Source organism: Eriocheir sinensis, chromosome 11 (assembly GCF_024679095.1).
Source record: "Eriocheir sinensis breed Jianghai 21 chromosome 11, ASM2467909v1, whole genome shotgun sequence".
NCBI classification, from domain to species: domain Eukaryota; kingdom Metazoa; phylum Arthropoda; class Malacostraca; order Decapoda; family Varunidae; genus Eriocheir; species Eriocheir sinensis.
In genome coordinates, this window is record NC_066519.1 from 2,044,613 (window position 1) to 2,062,119 (window position 17,507).

A 17,507-nucleotide genomic window follows, 5' to 3' on the forward strand; every position below is an offset into this window, starting at 1 on the left:
CTTTCTACTCTAGCTCATCCCTGTACTGTCCAAATCCCTTATGCAAGAGTTAACCAGCATCTTCACTCTTTCATCCCCTTCCCTGCTGCACACGACTTTCTACTCATGCTCATCCCTGTACTGTCCAAATCCCTTATGCAAGAGTTAGCCAGCATCTTTATTTTTTCATCCCTTCCCTGCTGCACATGACTTTCTACTCTAGCTCATCCCTGTACTGTCCAAATCCCTTATGCAAGAGTTAACCAGCCTCTTCACTCTTTCATCCCCTTCACTGGTAAACTCTGGAACAGCCTTTCTTCATCTGTATTTCCTCCTGCCTACGACTTGAACATCTTCCCACTATTTTATGGGGATAGTGGATAGCAAGCTTTTTTTTCCCTTGAGCTACTTCCTTTGCTGTAAAAAAAAAACACGTAAAAATAATTGACCTCTCTTTTGGCTACTCTTCACTTTTGTCTTTTTTGAAGCGGCGAGCAGCGGGCTTTTTTTTTTTGCACTCTTTTTTGTTGCCATAGAACCGTCTCCTTTGCTGTAAAAAATAATACATAAAAATAATACCGTGTTAACAAATAATAATAATAATAATAATAAAAATCCTGGCCAACCCTTACCTGTGAAGAAGACATTGTGGCCCGAGTGCACAGCCTGGATCACTCTCTTCTGCTCCTGGGTGAGTGGCGACGGGGTGAGGAAGCGGGACACCTTGGCCTTCCTGCCGGGGGACGCCTGTGGGGGGGGAACGGCCAGGAGTGTTAGACAGGACCCTCTTTCTCTCACATAAACTATTAACAAATGCCAAAAAGAAGTCAAGTTGGGTTCTAATGAGTGTTTTTTTTAGGTTCATGGTACAGCAGAGGGATCACACTACCACCAGGGTCATTAAACTACCCCTGGAAATGCCCACAACTCCTAAGAAAGCCTTGTCAAATGTGTGTTTCTTAGGTTCATGGTAAAGCAAAGGGATCACTACCACCAGGGTCATAAAACTACCCCTGGAAATGCCCGAAACTCCCACGAAAGCCTTGTCAAATGTGTGTTTCTTAGGTTCATGGTATACAAGAAGGGTCAAACTACCACCAGGGTCATTAAACTACCTCTGGAAATGCCCACAGCTCCTAAGAAAGCCTTGTCCAATGAGTGTTTCTTAGGTTCATGGTACAGAAGAAGGGTCAAACTACCACTCGAGTCATCAAACTACCCCCGGAAATGCCTAAAACTTCAATGAATGCCTTGCCAGATGTGTATTTCTTAGGTTCATGGTACAGAAGAAGGGTCAAACTAACACCAGGATCATTAAACTACCCCTGGAAATGCCCAAAACGCCCATGAAAACCTTGTCAAATGAGTGTTTCTTAGGTTTATGGTACAGACGAAGGGTCAAACTGCCACCAGGGTCATCAAACTACCCCTGAAAATGCCCAAAACTCCAACAAAAGCCTTGTCAAATGTGTGTTTCTTAGGTTCATGGTACAGAAGAAGTCAAACTACCACCAGGATCATCAAACTACCCCTGAAAATGCCCACAACTCCAAAGAAAGCCTTGTCCAATGTGTGTTTCTTAGGTTTATGGTACAGAAGAAGGGTCAAACTACCACCAGGGTCATCAAACTACCCCTGGAAATGCCCACAACTCCTAAGAACCCCTGTTGAATATGTGTTTATTAGGTTCATGGTACAGAGGGAGGGTCACACTACCACCAGGGTCATCAAACTACCCCTGGAAATGCCCACAACTCCTAAGAACCCCTGTTGAATATGTGTTTATTAGGTTCATGGTACAGAGGGAGGGTCACACTACCACCAGGGTCATAAAACTACCCCTGGAAATGCCCAAAACTCCAATGAAAGCCTCGTCAAATGTGTGTTTCTTAGGTTCATGGTATAGAAGAAGGGTCAAACTACCACCAGGGTCATCAAACTACCCCTGGAAATGCCCAAAACTCCTACAAAAGCCTTGTCAAATGTGTGTTTCTTAGGTTCATGGTACAGAAGAAGGGTCAAACTACCACCAGGGTCATAAAACTACCCTTGGAAATGCCCATAACTACAAAGAAAGCCTTGTCCATTGTGTGTTTCTTAGGTTCATGGTACAGAAGAAGGGTCACACTACCACCAGGGTCATCAAACTACCCCTGAAAATGCCAAAAACTCCTACAACAGCCTCGTCAAATATGTGTTTCTTAGGTTCATGGTACAGAAGAAGGGTCAAACTACCACCAGGGTCATCAAACTACCCCTGGAAATGCCCAAAACTCCTACAAAAGCCTTGTCAAATGTGTGTTTCTTAGGTTCATGGTACAGAAGAAGGGTCAAACTACCACCAGGGTCATCAAACTACCCCTGGAAATGCCCAAAACTCACATGAAAGCCTTGTCAAATATGTGTTTCTTAGGTTCATGGTACAGAGGAAGGGTCAAACTACCCCTGGAAATGCCCAAAACTCCTACAAAAGCCTTGTCAAATATGTGTTTCTTAGGTTCATGGTACAGAAGAAGGGTCAAACTACCACCAGGGTCATCAAACTACCCCTGGAAATGCCCACAACTCCTAAGAAAGCCTTGTCCAATGTGTGTTTCTTAGGTTCATTTTACAGAAGGGTCACACTACCACCAGGGTCATTAAACTACCCTTGGAAATGCCCATAACTACAAAGAAAGCCTTGTCCATTGTGTGTTTCTTAGGTTCATGGTACAGAAGAAGAGTCAAACTACCACCAGGATAATCAAACTACCCCTGAAAATGCCAAAAACTCCTGGAAAAGCCTCACCAAATATGTGTTTCTTAGGTTCATGGTACAGAAGAAGGGTCAAACTACCCCTGGAAATGCCCAAAACTCCTACAAAAGCCTTGTCAAATATGAGTTTCTTAGGTTCATGGTACAGAAGAAGAGTCAAACTACCGCCAGGGTCATCAAACTACCCCTGGAAATGCCAAAAACTCCTGGAAAAGCCTCACCAAATATGCAAACTTTGACGGTGACCTAAGTTTGACCAGCTAGACCATGGAGACAGGACCCCACCAAAGCAATTTCCAGCATGTCACAACCAGGTAAACACAACTAGCATGTCAACACACACCTCACTCCTCCTCTTGCTGGTGACGGGGGAGGCGCCGAGGTCCTGCTGCTGCTGCTGGCCGTTCTGTTCCTTTAGGGGCGGGCGGCCATTCTTCTGACGGGCCCCCTCGTACTCCTGGCCAGGGGGTTGGGGAGAGAGAGAGAGAGAAAGAGAGAGAGAGAGAGAGAGAGAGAGAGAGAGAGAGAGTAACATTAGCTCTTTAGAAATATGTAGATTATACCAATAAAACAACAATACTAATAATAATAATAATAATAACTAATAGTAACAATAATAATAATAACAATAACAACAATACTGCTAGTACCATAGTCTGTTTCATCCCGTCTGGCCACTCGTGGACGCATATGTGGCTCCTGTGCATTGTTAGTTCGTGATTGTGTGAAGATGAACTTTATATTTTGTGATATATTTGAATGTTTGTGTGTAGAAAAACCCTTAAGCCCTCTTAGGTGAACCGCAAACATGCCATTTTGCATTGATAATCTACCATACAAGCACACGAAGGAACACTTGCATAATCACACAGAAGAGTCTGATCATACTTGAACAGTTTATAGCCTTTCAGACACCCACACTTCATCTCATTCAGGTGCCGTACATAAAGTGACACAACTCTGCAGGTGTCTATACGTAAGGAGTTTTGATGTGTTGCTAATACTCAAAACGACCTAGCATCACATTCAATAGTTATTATTTACTATTTCATGTTATTTCCATTATTAATCATTATTTACATGCATTAAACTATTAAGATACCCTTTATTTGAACTTGCAGAGCCAGATGTCTTTTAACCCTTTCCTTGCGCGCGGTGTGGACGCGACTATCCCTTCAGGCGCAGTCGGGCAGCCCAATGGGGGGTCTCTTTTAACCTCTGTATCTCAAAAACTATTCATCACAGCTAAAAACCAAAAACACCATTGGAAAGAGGAGGTCCACATCTATAGGAGTTGGTTATGTATGCCTCTCTTGCGAACATACATGCACGTTCAGGGAGTGTTGAATGTCAACACTTACATCGGTGCGTGTGGACTGATCAGCCGTATTGAGGGAACTGTGGACATCTTTTCTTCAGATTCTGGCAAGGGAGTATTGCCAACTGCAATATTTACAACTATTTGGTCAAAGAATCAGTCGGTGATCGGTGAAGCTATGCAAAAATGCCGCTGTATTGGGCAAGAACATCCACCAGTTACTCATCCGTAGATTTGCCGCGCTGGGCTGATATGATTTTCCACCAAATTTAGTGAAGAATCCACTCAACTGGCAATCCTGTGTTGTGAGAATTAGTGTTGGAACACTCTCATACGCGGGAGATTTGAGTGCAGGTGGAGGTCGCAGCGAGCGTTTAGTACCACCAGCAAATACGCCTAACGCCTGCTGCAAGCGTTGAGCAATGAACGGGTTAATATACCTGAAACAAGCTATCAGTCCACAGATCGTTGGAGCATGACGTGGCTGTTGTTTGATACAAGCTTGTCTTCTGGTGTGCTTGTTTGTTAGATTATCCATGTAAACGACTGAGTTGTTTCTTGTATACATAAACATTCAAATATATTATTGAAAAATAAGCTTGAATGTCTATCACAACAGTTGATTTTCACGTATTCACCAATTAGAAATGTGCAGGTGCCACATCCATCAAGACTCCTGCTTTGTTGGTGGACAGACGGAATGAAACAGACTATACTAATAATACTAATACTAACACTAATAATAATAATAATAATCTTGTCATTTCCTTACAAGAAGAAGGAGAGAAAGAAGACCAAGAAGAAGAAGAAGAAAAAGAAGACAAAGAAGAAGAAGAAGAAGAGAGAAAAGAATAAGATGATAAAGACAAAGAAGAAAAAAGAGACAAAATGAAGACAAAGAAGAGAAAAAAAGAGAAAGAACAACAACAACAACAACAACAACAACAACCAGCACCAACCTTCAGCGTGAGTGGACTGATCTCCTCAAAGGCCGACGGTCGCGTGGACAGGAGCCGCTGCCTGGCCGTCACCCCCTTGGCTGGCCCGGCCTGGCCCTCCACCCCCACGGCCTTCTTGCTGGCCAGGACCTTGAGGAACACCAGCAGGGCATTGGGCGGGGCGTTGGACACCATCAGCTTGGTGGTGCCCATGCCCAGGCTGATGGTGGCCTTGCCCTCCTTCATGAACCGTGTGTGCAGCTGGAAGGACTGGGAGAGAGGCCACTGCAGGGAGCTCTTGGCACCTTGCATGCGCAGAATGAGGTCCCTGCGTGAGGAAGAGGGGAGAGAGAGAGAGAGAGAGAGAGAGAGAGAGAGAAAGAGAGAGAGTAATATTAGTTCTTTAGAAATTGTTAATCTTAGTAATAAATAAACTAATAATAATAATAATAATAATAATAATGATACTACCACCACTGTCCGTTATAAGGTCAGTATCATACACACTTTTGCTTCTCGCATCAGCTATTTCTAAAGGTCAAAGAGGGATCAATCAGGTTCTAATGGGAGCTCTTTTAGGTTCACGGTGCAGAGGAAGGGTCACACCACCACCAGGGTCATAAAACTACCCCTGGAAATGCCCTAAGCTCCTCCTACAAAAGCCTTGGGTTCATAGTACAGAGGAAGGGTTACACCACCACCAGGGTCATTAAACTACCCCTGGAAATGCCCTAAGCTCCTCCTACAAAAGCCTTGGGTTCATAGTACAGAAGAAGGGTCACACCACCACCAGGGTCATAAAACTACAGGTAACTCGATTTACGAGAGTATTGTGTCCATGAAGAGGTCGCGTAAATCAAAAACAATGTAAATCAAACAAGAGGTAGGTTTGTGTCGAAAAATAAACATTCACTTCATTCAGTGGAGCGAGAGAGAGAGAGAATATCCATATCACTGAGATATCCACTCAGGCACTAAGTCTCAGCCTCACTCTTGTGAGGAAGAAATGAGGGATGCCATGAGCGACTGGCTAGTATTGGTACCGGTACCGAGCAGTCTGGTACTGGTACCGTACCGTATAGCTGGTACCGTTAGTACCGGTACCTGCCCACCCCTATTGTTGAGTAGCGTGGCAGCGTGGGTACTGTATTGTTGTTCAAGTGGTGCGCGGAAAGAACTGAGCTCAGCTGTGTGGCCGCGGCGCCGTGTGAGTCCAGTTGTGTGAGGCATCTGGTGGCCACTCCATAAAATATTAGTTGGGTCACTTAGGGCGATTCGCTTCACCTTACGTGAAGGAAGTATTTTGAGGGTCTTATCCTAAGCATTTTGTGCCGCTGAATCCGAAAATCGTAGTTGGGTCACTCGTTAGCGGTAAGTTTTCGCGCAAATTGCAAATTTCGGAAATTGGCAAGAAAAAAATTGCAGAATGAGAACCAGACGTCGTAGAGACCTCGTTTTGGACTCAAATTGAAGCTTATTAGGAGCACAACAAAAGTTATAAAATGCTTCTGGCTGTATCTGTTCTCATAAAGGCACTACCGTCTGATTCATAGAAAATGGGAATTTTTCTCTGACTGTCCCCTCATGGTCGTACTTTATGACATACGGTAATGAAACTTCGCAAATAAATGTAAAATTGCATTGGCTATAATTTTAGAAATTACCTATAAACCCGTAAATAAAATAAATTCATTTATTATATCGCACATTTTCCTTCCCAGGGCTCGCAATGAAATCGTGTGTCATTTGCGGTGCAACTAACGGAGATGTGGTCCTTCGACCTCGGACGCCCAAGGAGGATGTTCGTCGTCATAGCCATGCTGCGGTGCATCGGTGTTTTCCTGGAGGGGAGCGGCTTCGACGAGGTGCTCCACGAGTCGGGGGTGTACGGACCCGCCACAGTCCGGCAGATTTTGGCCGGAAACCACGTCAACCGCGGAACTGAGGCGCACCTAATCCTCACAAGTGCACTCCTAGCTCTCAAGTTCTCTTCCGGGACAATGGAGAGAGCCGAAGAAGTCGCCGTCAAGGAGTTGGCAAAGGATGGAAGACTGGATTCCTTCAAGAAAGCCCTCGAGATCCTTGCACCCAAGCTGCAGATCCTGAGGTCAGCGGGATCAGACGACAGTCCCTTGAGCAAATTCTCCATGACGTACGTCAAGATGGTCCTCCTGCTTCTGAACTACACCAGGGCTGTGCGGACAGGAGACTGGGCGCTGCACCTGAAGACGTTGGAGGAGTTCGGACCGTTCTTCTTCGCCCTGAATCGAAGCTCCTCGCCCGGTTCGTCCCGGTTTACGTGGCCATGATGCAGGACCTCCGACTCAAGAATCCAAGAGCGTGGGCGTGCTTGGAGTAACACTTGGTCGTCAGATAGTCGTTGGTACCTTGCACGTATCTTGGCTGCGACCATGCCTTGGAACAGGTGAACCGGGCTCTGAAAGGTGACGGTGGGCTGGTAGGGATCACGAAAAATCCCTCGACGAGGACCAAGTTCTTCCTGATCCAAGACGAACTCTTGGCAATCAAGGCCAAATCCTTCGGAAGGTCTGCTACGGCATCAAAGCACCACAAGGACAGCCCAGCGGTCACGAAGACACACGAGATGACCAAAGAGGTTGCGGGTCTTCTTCGCCAGCATAACCCCTTCACTCGCGAGAAAGCCCAACTCACCACCGTCCTGTCCCGCAAGGTTGCTCCAGATGAGATGGTGGACGCACTGACAAGGATCGAGGAGACTGGCAAGGAAGCTCTCTTGAAGTCTGAAGAGGACGGATCAGGACTGCGCAGCAAAGTCCATGGGAAGTCCTTCATCGTCTGCCTACCAAGACATTCAAAACGCTGGGCAAGAAAGCCAAAGTTTCAATCGGAGGGAAGAAGGTGATTGTCACGGGATCCTCAGACTTCAATCGGCGCCTGCTGCTCGCCGTCCAACTCGACAGCAGTCTGGACCTTCGCACCATCATCTCCATCTATGAGCTCTCCCTGTTCCCTCTTGCCCTCTTTGACGACCAAGGCTACCCGCGGGTCACGACAAAAAGTGCCCTTCTCAGGGTTCTGGAGAAGATGAACCGAGAAGATGAAGGCCGTGGAGACCGCCGCGGTCTCCACGGCCTCCCAACCCCCTTCATCCTCTCGCGTGCTGGTCCTCGACGGTATGGCTATCCTTCAGCAGCACCCCGTTTCCGGCTCAGCAAACTTCAAGGAGCTAGTTGGATCCTTCCTGCAGAGAGTTGCCCGACTGGGTGTTGGCTACGGGGAGTTGCACCTTGTCTTCGACAGGTACGACATCGGCGCGTCCCTCAAAGACAAGACGAGGGAACAGCGAGCCCGAGGTGGAGGATACGATATGGACATCCAAGCAGCGACGAGGATCAAAGCTGGAATGACCATGGCTCACATCTTGTCCACCAAAAGCAACAAGGATGCTATGACCTCTCTCATTGCCTCCCAAATCCAGCACCATTCATGGGGATTACGCGTCGTCTGCGCGTGGCGCGGCAAAGCCGTGGCAACTTCTGGACCGGACGGAGCCAAGTTCGCTTCAGAACAAGAGGAAGCGGACACTAAGATGATATATCATCTCTCCCTGCTCGACAAAGATGTGGAGGCAACCGTAGTTTCTCCGGACACTGACGTCCTCGTCCTCCTCCTCCGACACTTCCCCAAGATACCTCCCAACACGTGCCTCCAGCTTGGCAAGACGACTTTCAACGTTCAGCTCATCCACGACAAACTGGGCTCTCACGCGGATGTGATCACGTCCTTCCATGCTCTGACTGGTTGCGACACCACTTGCGCCCTCTTCAGGAAAGGCAAGTTGCAAGCTTGGCCTGTGTTCCAGGCGGCCGACCAGGCAACCCTCGGCGCTCTGGGTACACTCCGAAGCCCTGGTCCGCTGGCGCAAGAGAGCCTGGGCGTGCTGTGCCGATTCGTGAGTAGAATTTACGGATATACCTGCTCTCTGCCGCAGGCGAGGTGGACGGCACTTCAGAAGAAGAAGGTTGTAGCAGCACTGGCCCCTCCGACAGTCGCCGCCACCACCCCGCACATTATGAGAGCCCAGCTACAGGCCGTCGTCTGGGAGGGGCCGTGAAGAAGGAGTTGGTGACCCTCGACCCGACCAAATGCGGCTCTGAAGCAGACCTGGCGCCTATTCCTTCCACCCTGCCTCCCGCCCGCAAAGTATCATGGATGTGATGCAGTGCGTATGCAAGACGAACTGCTCGACCAATCGCTGCCGCTGTCAACGCCTGCAGACTCCTTGTTCGGAGCTTTGCGATTGCTCCCCCGAGATGTGCATCAACGACGAGGAAGATGGGCATGAGGACGTCGATGGCGTAGACGACTAGATATTCTATTTTTTTTTTCAACCTGTGAACGCTCGCTATTTTGTGTTCTGTATTTTTTGTGTTCTAATTGTGATTTTCCAAAATACGCGGAGACTCGGTTTCGTTGTTTGAAATTTTGTGTTCTGGATTAAACTATTATTTATTGTGAGACCTAGATACTTGTTTTGTTGGATCGATTAAACGCTAGTGAATAATTCAGTTGAAATACCCTGTTCTACGCAATAATTTTGCCCACCCTTGCACAAATTCGTTAATTACATGTGTCCTAAGAACAATTGTTTGTTATTTTATTTTTTTTACTAATTAAAAACTAAATTTTAAAAAAGGAACTCAGTTCCTTCTTTAAAATTTAGTTTTTAATTTTTAAAAAATCAGGTTTTAAGGCCAAAATTATTCCTTTTATATTTTTTTCCATTTTTTTCCAATTATCTATAATTTCCATTATAGTTCAGTAATGCGAACAGATACAACCACGGAGTACTACATAACATAATATGCACTCTTAAAAGCTTCATTTTAAGACAAAACCAGGGTCCTCTGACGTATGTTTCTCATTCTGCAATTTTTTCTTGCCAATTTCCGAAATTTGCAATTTGCGCAAAAACTTACCAATAACGAGTGACCCAACTATGATTTTCGGATTCAGCGGCACAAAATGCTTAGGATAAGACCCTCAAAATACTTCCTTCACCTAAGGTGAAGCGAAAGCCTTTTTTCCGCCCTAAGTGACCCGACTATATCGCGTATAAGTGAAAAAACGTGTAAATTAAACGTTTATTTGGATTTTGGACCCAGCGTTATTTCAAAAATGCATAAACCAAACTCACGTAAATCAAGAGTTACCTGTACTACTGCAAATGCCTCAAACTCCTCCTCCAAAAGCTTTGTCAAATAGGTGTACATGAGCAACGAAATGTTGTAAAATATGACCCTATAACTTATTTAAACGACAAACATTTTAACCCCTTCACTCCAACGGGCGTCTGACAGCGTCACCATATGGAAACCTCTTAATCCTCTTCCATTTCCTCTTAATCCTCTTCCAAACCTCTTAAAAGGAAATGGAAGAGGATTAAGAGGAATTTAGAGGAGGATTGAGAGGTTTAGAAGAGGATTAATCCTCTTCCATTTCCTCTTAATTCTCTTCCAAACCTCTTAAAAGGAAATGGAAGAGGATTAAGAGGAATTTAGAGGAGGATTGAGAGGTTTAGAAGAGGATTAATACACTTCCATTTCCTCTTGACCCTTTCCATACTGTGACGCCGACGTCTGCGTCACGGATGGAAAATGTTAAATACATTTCCTAAAGATGGTGTTATTAATGCACTCGTTCTCGTTTCCTCACTCCTCTAATGCCATAAATGTCTTTTAGTAACCTTCAAACCTCTAGGAAATTGGTTAGGTACTTTGATGGCAACACTGCACCGAGTGTTTAGAACAAATAACAAAAACTATGAGATTCTCCGTCCACAACCGTAATTTCTCATTTAACACATTTATTTTAAGACATATTTTTCTCCTTTGTACACTCCCTTACTTCATGCACATTTCTTGCCTACTAAATTACTAAAGATAACAAGGCACAACATGAGCCAAGTTCATATCCCGTACACATCACCTACATGACTACACACACACACACACACACACACACACACACACACACGACGAGTCAATGATGTGAAGGACTGTGAGGCATTGCAGAGGGACCTGGACAAAATATGGGAGTGGAGTGGTACATGGCAGATGGAGTTCAACCTTGGGAAATGTAAAAAAATATAGTTTAGTAGGAGTGGTAGAAGATGTGAATATGATTATAAGATGGGAAGTGAGATAATATGCAGAGGAGTGGAAGAAAAAGATTTGGGAGTGACTGTCTCAGAGAACATGTCTCCGGACAAACACATCAACAGGATAACGGGACAAACTATGAATTTGCTGAGGAACATAAGGACGGCATTTGTGTATTTGGACGAGGAGATGGTGAAGAAAATAATAGTTACAATGATAAGGCCAAGGTTGGAGTATGCAGCAGTGGCCTGGTCTCCTCACAAAAAGAAGAACATAAGAAAGCTGGAAAGAGTGCAGAGAGTGGCAGCTAAGATGGTACCGGAACTTAGGGATCGGAAGTATGAGGAGAGACTCAATAGCATGGGGCTCACAACCCTGGAGAGAAGAGAAAGAGGAGACCTGATAGCAGTGTACAGGGTGGCGGGCGGAGTGGAGCATTTGGACAGAGAGGACCTGTGTGTGTGGAGCGAGAGAGAAACGAGAGGACATGGAAAGAAGTTGAGGGCGAGATGTGAAAAAGTTTAGCTTCCCAAACAGAAGCATTGAGCTGTGGAATGGACTGGAGGAGGAGGTGGTTTGTGCAAGAAACATTCATGATTTTAAGGAAAAGTTGGATAAGAGCGGATATGGAGACAGGACAGCGCGAGTGTAGCTCTTTTCCCGTATGTCACAACAAGGTAAATACAACTAGGCAACTAGGTAAATACACACACACACACACACACGTACACACCTGAATTCGTTGCGGCCCAGCATCAGCTTGACCTTCTTGTGTGTGCTGGTGTGCTTGGCGTTGTTCCGCATCACCTCCACCGTCAGCGTGCACTCCAGCAGCGGCACTGGCACCTCGGGGCCCTTCTCCGGCGTCTCCATCACCCTGGCCCACTGCTGCTGATGTTGACCCTGTGGAAAGGTGGAGGAGGTCAGGAGTGGTCGGTAAGTGGATGGGGGGGAAGCTGAGACCTGAATTAAGACCTGACATAACCAGCTGGAAATTTTCAACCACTGAGTGAGAGGTGGATGGTTACCCCCATGCTATCGATATTTTCACGCTGACTGCTCTTCTGAACTTGCTAACTGCATGCCTCCCTCCCTCCTGCGGCCCCGCTGCACAGGATTTTATACTTAACCTCATCCCTATACTGTCCAAACCCCTTATGCAAGAGTTAACCAGCATCTTCACTCTTTCATCCCTATACTGTCCAAACCCCTTAAGCAAGACTTAACCAGCATCTTCACTCTTTCGTCCCTCACGCTGGTTGACTCTGGAACAACCTTCCTTCATCTGTATTTCCTCCGGCCAATGACTTGAACTTTCAAGAGGAGAGTATCAGGACACTTCACCTACCGAAATTGACCTCTCTTTCGGCCACTCTCAACTCTTTTTATAGGAGCAGTGATTTGCAGGCTTTTTTTCAATAGTTTTCTTCTTTTTACCCTTGAGCTGTTTCCTTTGATGTAAAAAAAAAAAAAAAATGGGGGGTCTAAGGATGGCCTGCCTGGCTGTGGGTAACAAATAGAAAAAAAATGTTGCCGTGCTTCATGAAAGAGAGAATGAAAAAGCCACCTCAGAAATGTGTTGCCTCCAGGACGGCCTGAACCAGAGGTGCTCCAGTGATTCAACCTCAGCAGGACACTCAAAAATTGTGGACCCCTCCTGGAGCATGCCAGTAAGAAATGTAACATTCAACAAATACTTGATCTGAAATGCATTTCTTGCACACAGACCTTTAGAAAAAATAAAAATGCAAACAAAAGTAGACAGACAAACATTTGCTTTGAAATTTGTACATACTGGATTATAAATTATCAAGTGTGACAGTGTAAAACTTTTGCAGTTTACCAGCCAAGTGGGCCGAGGCAACAGGACTGTTCATGTAGAAGCTTTAACCCCTCTTGCTCTCTGGCAAGGAGGAATGTGCAGAGATGGAGACAAAGGCTGTATACAAATAAGATTAAAGAAAGTCAAGAACCCTTGCGCCTCAACAAGACCCTGAGAGGAAGCTACACACGTAGGTATTTATCTGTGTCATCACCACCACACTCCAGAGGTTGACACTGTTAACCCAGTAGCAGCGACGGGCAGTGGCGGCTCGTGGTAAAAAAATTGGGGGCCTGCATAATAATTTCAAATTACAATATAATGTTAAAAATAAAATTATAGTACTTACTTATTTTGCATTTAATTATCCACCAAATCGAATGGTACAGCAGTCAAGTCAGGGCTTTCAGGTCCTTAGATAGGCAGCGTGGCTCGGCTTGGGGAGATGGCGAGGAGGGCAGACTGTACTAGTGGCGATGTGCTATGTTAGTTACTTCAAAATAAAGTCCATTCCCTGCTTTTACTTGTTACAAAATTATTTATCACACCTTCATTGAAGTTCTTTGATTCCATTACTATTGCACCTTCAACTGATAACATTGCTGAAGCAGACAGTCCTTCAGTCGCCATAGTGATGTGCAGGAAAGTTTTAATCCTTCTCAAAGTTGAAAAGCACCTTTCTGCTTCGGCTGTTGTCATTGGAGTCGTTATTAGAATTTTCACTAACTTGACAGTTTCTGAAAATGGTGACTAAATTCATATCATTTATCATCTTGAGAAGATCTGGGAGGTTTTGTGACTTCCATAAATCTTCTATGGCGTACAGCACTGTAAGTTCTGTTCTTAATTTTTCTTTTTCAAGCATTGGGTAAGCTCCAACTGCCTTTGCAAGTTCATTATTAGGGAAATTAATGGAATAGGAAGGAAAATTGTTCACTATAAGTAACTTGCTTGCTTCCAGATGGTTAGTGAAGCGAAATCTCTCTCTACAGTGCACAATAATTACATGACACGCCTCCTTGGCAGCTGTTGTTCTACCTGTCTCAGGCAATTCAGGTTTTCTTCTTTTTGCTTCAGGCAGCGCTTGCATCTCTGTATCACACTCACCACATGCAACTCTTATCCTTTGAACTGCAGAATTGAAAGCACTCAATGCAGCCTTAGCTTTAACTGCAGCAATATTTCTGGACTGAAGCCGTGAAAACAAACTATCAACATGTGGCATTACTTTAGAGAAGAATACCAGCCAAAAATTAAACTCAGGATCCTTTAACATTCTCTTTACACCAGCGGCTGCTAAACCAGTGGCCTCTGAGTTAGATGACTCTAGTTTACTGCAACATTCAGGGATTAGATCTTTCATTTCATACACAGCAGTCACAGTTCCCCTTTTGAGGTTCCAGCGTGCTGTTGAAGGCCTAGGAATTCTGTGGAAATCTGCAACACTCTCTAATGTGGCCATTCTTTGTGGGGAGTTAGAAAAGAAAGCTGGTTTTCCTGACAAACTGTTGAAGAAGACTCTCACTTTAGACTTTTGTGATGCTGCCTCTTCCAAAATCAAGTTATCTTGGTGTGCATAGCAATGTACAAAGTGAGCATGGCTGTATACTTCTTTTATTCTAACTTGTACACCACTCTTAGCTCCACTTAATGCAGCGGCACCATCGTAAGTCTGAGCAATAAGCTTATGGGGACAATCACCAATTAATGTCTGTAGCTCTTCAAGTAGCACATTTGATAGGTCATCTGTAGTCAAGCTGAAAGGGTTAAAAAAAAATCCCCAGAATCTCTCAACAGGGTTTCCATCTATTTCACATCTTAAAACAATTACCATCTGTGTTTTATCATAAATGTCTGTTGCTTCATCACACATCACTGCTACAAAACTTGTGGATTTTACTTCTTCTTCAGTCATGTTTCTGCATAGTTCTAGTGTTGATTCCAAGATTTCATTCTGTATAGTTGTAGATGTTCCTCTGAAGACTGTTGCAGTCTCTAAATGAGCCTTTAAACCAGAATCCAGTTCACACACAAACTCTACTATTCCACGAAATACTCCAGGATTCTTGGAACTAGGTCCTTCATCGTGTCCTCTGAGTGGGAGTTCAAACTTGCCACAGAACTTTACACAGTCCACAAGTTTTGAAAGAATAGCCCTGTTTTTTCTCACTTGTTCATTGTGCTTTGCAACTGAGAGTCTGTATGCGGAGGTCACTTCAGCAGCAATGTTTACACTGCCCAGCAATGAAAGACTAACCACATATGTAAGTGTTTGGTTGATTTTTCATGTATGGCTATTTTCTCTTTTAAATGTTTCAGGACTCTCTTGCCACTCTTGGTCCAGGCCAGGTCCCCGCCAAACAAGAGGCATGGGAAGCAAAACAAAGCATTAGCCTCATCACATCCACAGAGCCAGCCATGTTCTCCGTAAACACCTGCATTAAATTTGCGTGTGTATTCTTGATTCCTGCTCTTGGCATTTTCTTCAAGGGACACCACTGCTGTAGGTCTTCCTTTTCTTTTAATATCAATTTTTTCACTCAGTGTCAGACGAGAAAAGTTTATGCCTTGTAAATATTTAACTTGACAGCTTGGACCTGCCATGATTGTTCTTGATCAACCTATAGATAAGAAAAAATATAAATAACCAATAAGCCAAGCGAGAAAAAGATTACCCACAAGCCACAACTGAAGCTAAGTTATTCTGATTTTATCAGTATTTGTTAATACAAGGAATTAACCCGCCTAATACACTAGTTTTTCCCTCTACAGGATGGTACAGGTAACTCTCGATTTACACGAGTATTGCGTCTATGAAGAGGTCGCGTAAATCAAAAACAATGTAAATCAAACAAGAGGCAGGTTTCTGTCATAAAATAAATATTCACTTCATTTAGTGGAGAGAGAGAGAGAGAGAGAGAGAGAGAGAGAGAGAGAGAGAGAGAGAGAGAGAGAGAGAGAGAAAAAGAATATCCATATCACCGAGATATCCACTCAGGCACTCGCTCTCAGCCTCACTCATGTGAGGTAGAAATGAGGGACACCATGAGCGACTGGCTAGTATTGGTACCGGTACCGAGCAGTCTGGTACTGGTACCATACCATATAGCTGGTACTGGTACCGGTACCTGCCCACCCCTATTGTTGAGGAGCGTGGCAGCGTGGGTACTGTATTGTTGTTCAAGTGGCGCACGGGAAGAACTGAGCTCAGCTGTGTGGCCGCGGCGCCGTGTGAGTCCAGTTGCGTGACATATGGTGGCCACTCCATAAAATATCGCGTATAAGTGGAAAAAACATGTAAATTAAACATTTATTTGGATTTTGGACCCCGCGTTATTTTAAAAATGCGTAAACCAAACTCGCATAAATCGAGTTACCCGTATATTCCATTTTCTGTGCAAGTTCTGGTAAAGGTCCAGCATAACTCCGGCGCCTTAATTTTGGTCTATTTTCTTCCAAACCTTCACAAAACCCTTTGTATACATATAATACATTAGTAAAAAGTGGTGGACAAATGCCACCTATCCTCTACCCCCAACAAGCTTGGGGACTTGTGGGAATATGGGGTGGACCTGGCCTCACATGCGTGTGCTAATCGCTAACCAAGCGTACCGTCGTTAACCAAGTGTACCATCGCTGACCACCCTAAAACAGCCCTGGGCAATGACTCAAGGTCATCCGGGGCCCTGCCCCTTTCAGCCCGAGGCCCGGATGACCTTGAGTCATGGCTCAGGGCTGATTTAGGGTGGTTAGCGATAATGCGCTGGTTAGTGACGGCGCAACGATTATGATAACTTGGTTAGCGACGGTACGCTTGGCTAGCAATGGTACACTTGGTTAGCGATGGTACGCTTGGTTAGCGATGGTACGCTTGGTTAGCGACGGTACGCTTGGTTAGCGATGGTACACTTGGTTAGCGACGGTACGCTTGGCTAGCAATGGTACACTTGGTTAGCGATGGTACGCTTGGTTAGCGACGGTACGCTTGGTTAGCAATGGTACACTTGGTTAGTGATTAGCCCACGCATGTGAGACCAGATTCACCACGCGTGGTTATTCATTTATTTTTTTTAGAACACGCAGCCCAACCCATTTCCCAGAGTGTTTTAGGTGATTCTCATAATTTACTCCCCAGAAATTACTCGTTTTCGTCTCCCCCCACCCGAAAACCCAGCATTCCCACAGGTCCCCAAGCTTGTTGGGGGTAGAGGGTAGGTGGCATTTTTCTGCCACTTTTTAATAATGTATTATATGTATACAAAGGGTTTTCTGAAGGTTTGGAAGAAAATAGACCAACACTAAAGCGCCGGAGATATACTGGACCTTTACCTTTTCATTATACCAGGTTGGGTTGGGTTAGGTTAGGACTGACGTAACAGAAAAAAAATCATAACAATGAAATCAAGAATTTACACAGGAAATGGAATATACCATCATGCAGAGGAAAAATGTGGGCCACAGCACCATGGCCCCTGGCACCCCCCTCCCAGGGCGACCCAGCACCGCACCACCGGGCCAGCAGGCACCTCAGGGCCACTGGGGCACACACTCA

The 17,507-nt window shown here is 45.1% G+C and overlaps 1 protein-coding gene across 1 annotated transcript in view; it reads right to left on the minus strand.

Annotated features, from left to right (window-relative positions):
- Positions 1 to 17,507, minus strand: part of LOC126996758 (ATP-dependent DNA helicase PIF1-like) — a 34,945-nt gene that overhangs the window by 16,587 nt on the left and 851 nt on the right. The window contains exons 2-5 of the mRNA XM_050857595.1: positions 11,867 to 12,036; positions 5,012 to 5,318; positions 3,078 to 3,191; positions 612 to 726 (exon numbers count right to left, since the gene is read on the minus strand). Of these exons, the coding sequence (XP_050713552.1) occupies positions 612 to 726; positions 3,078 to 3,191; positions 5,012 to 5,318; positions 11,867 to 12,036 (706 nt within the window). The remainder of the gene's footprint in view (positions 1 to 611; positions 727 to 3,077; positions 3,192 to 5,011; positions 5,319 to 11,866; positions 12,037 to 17,507) is intronic.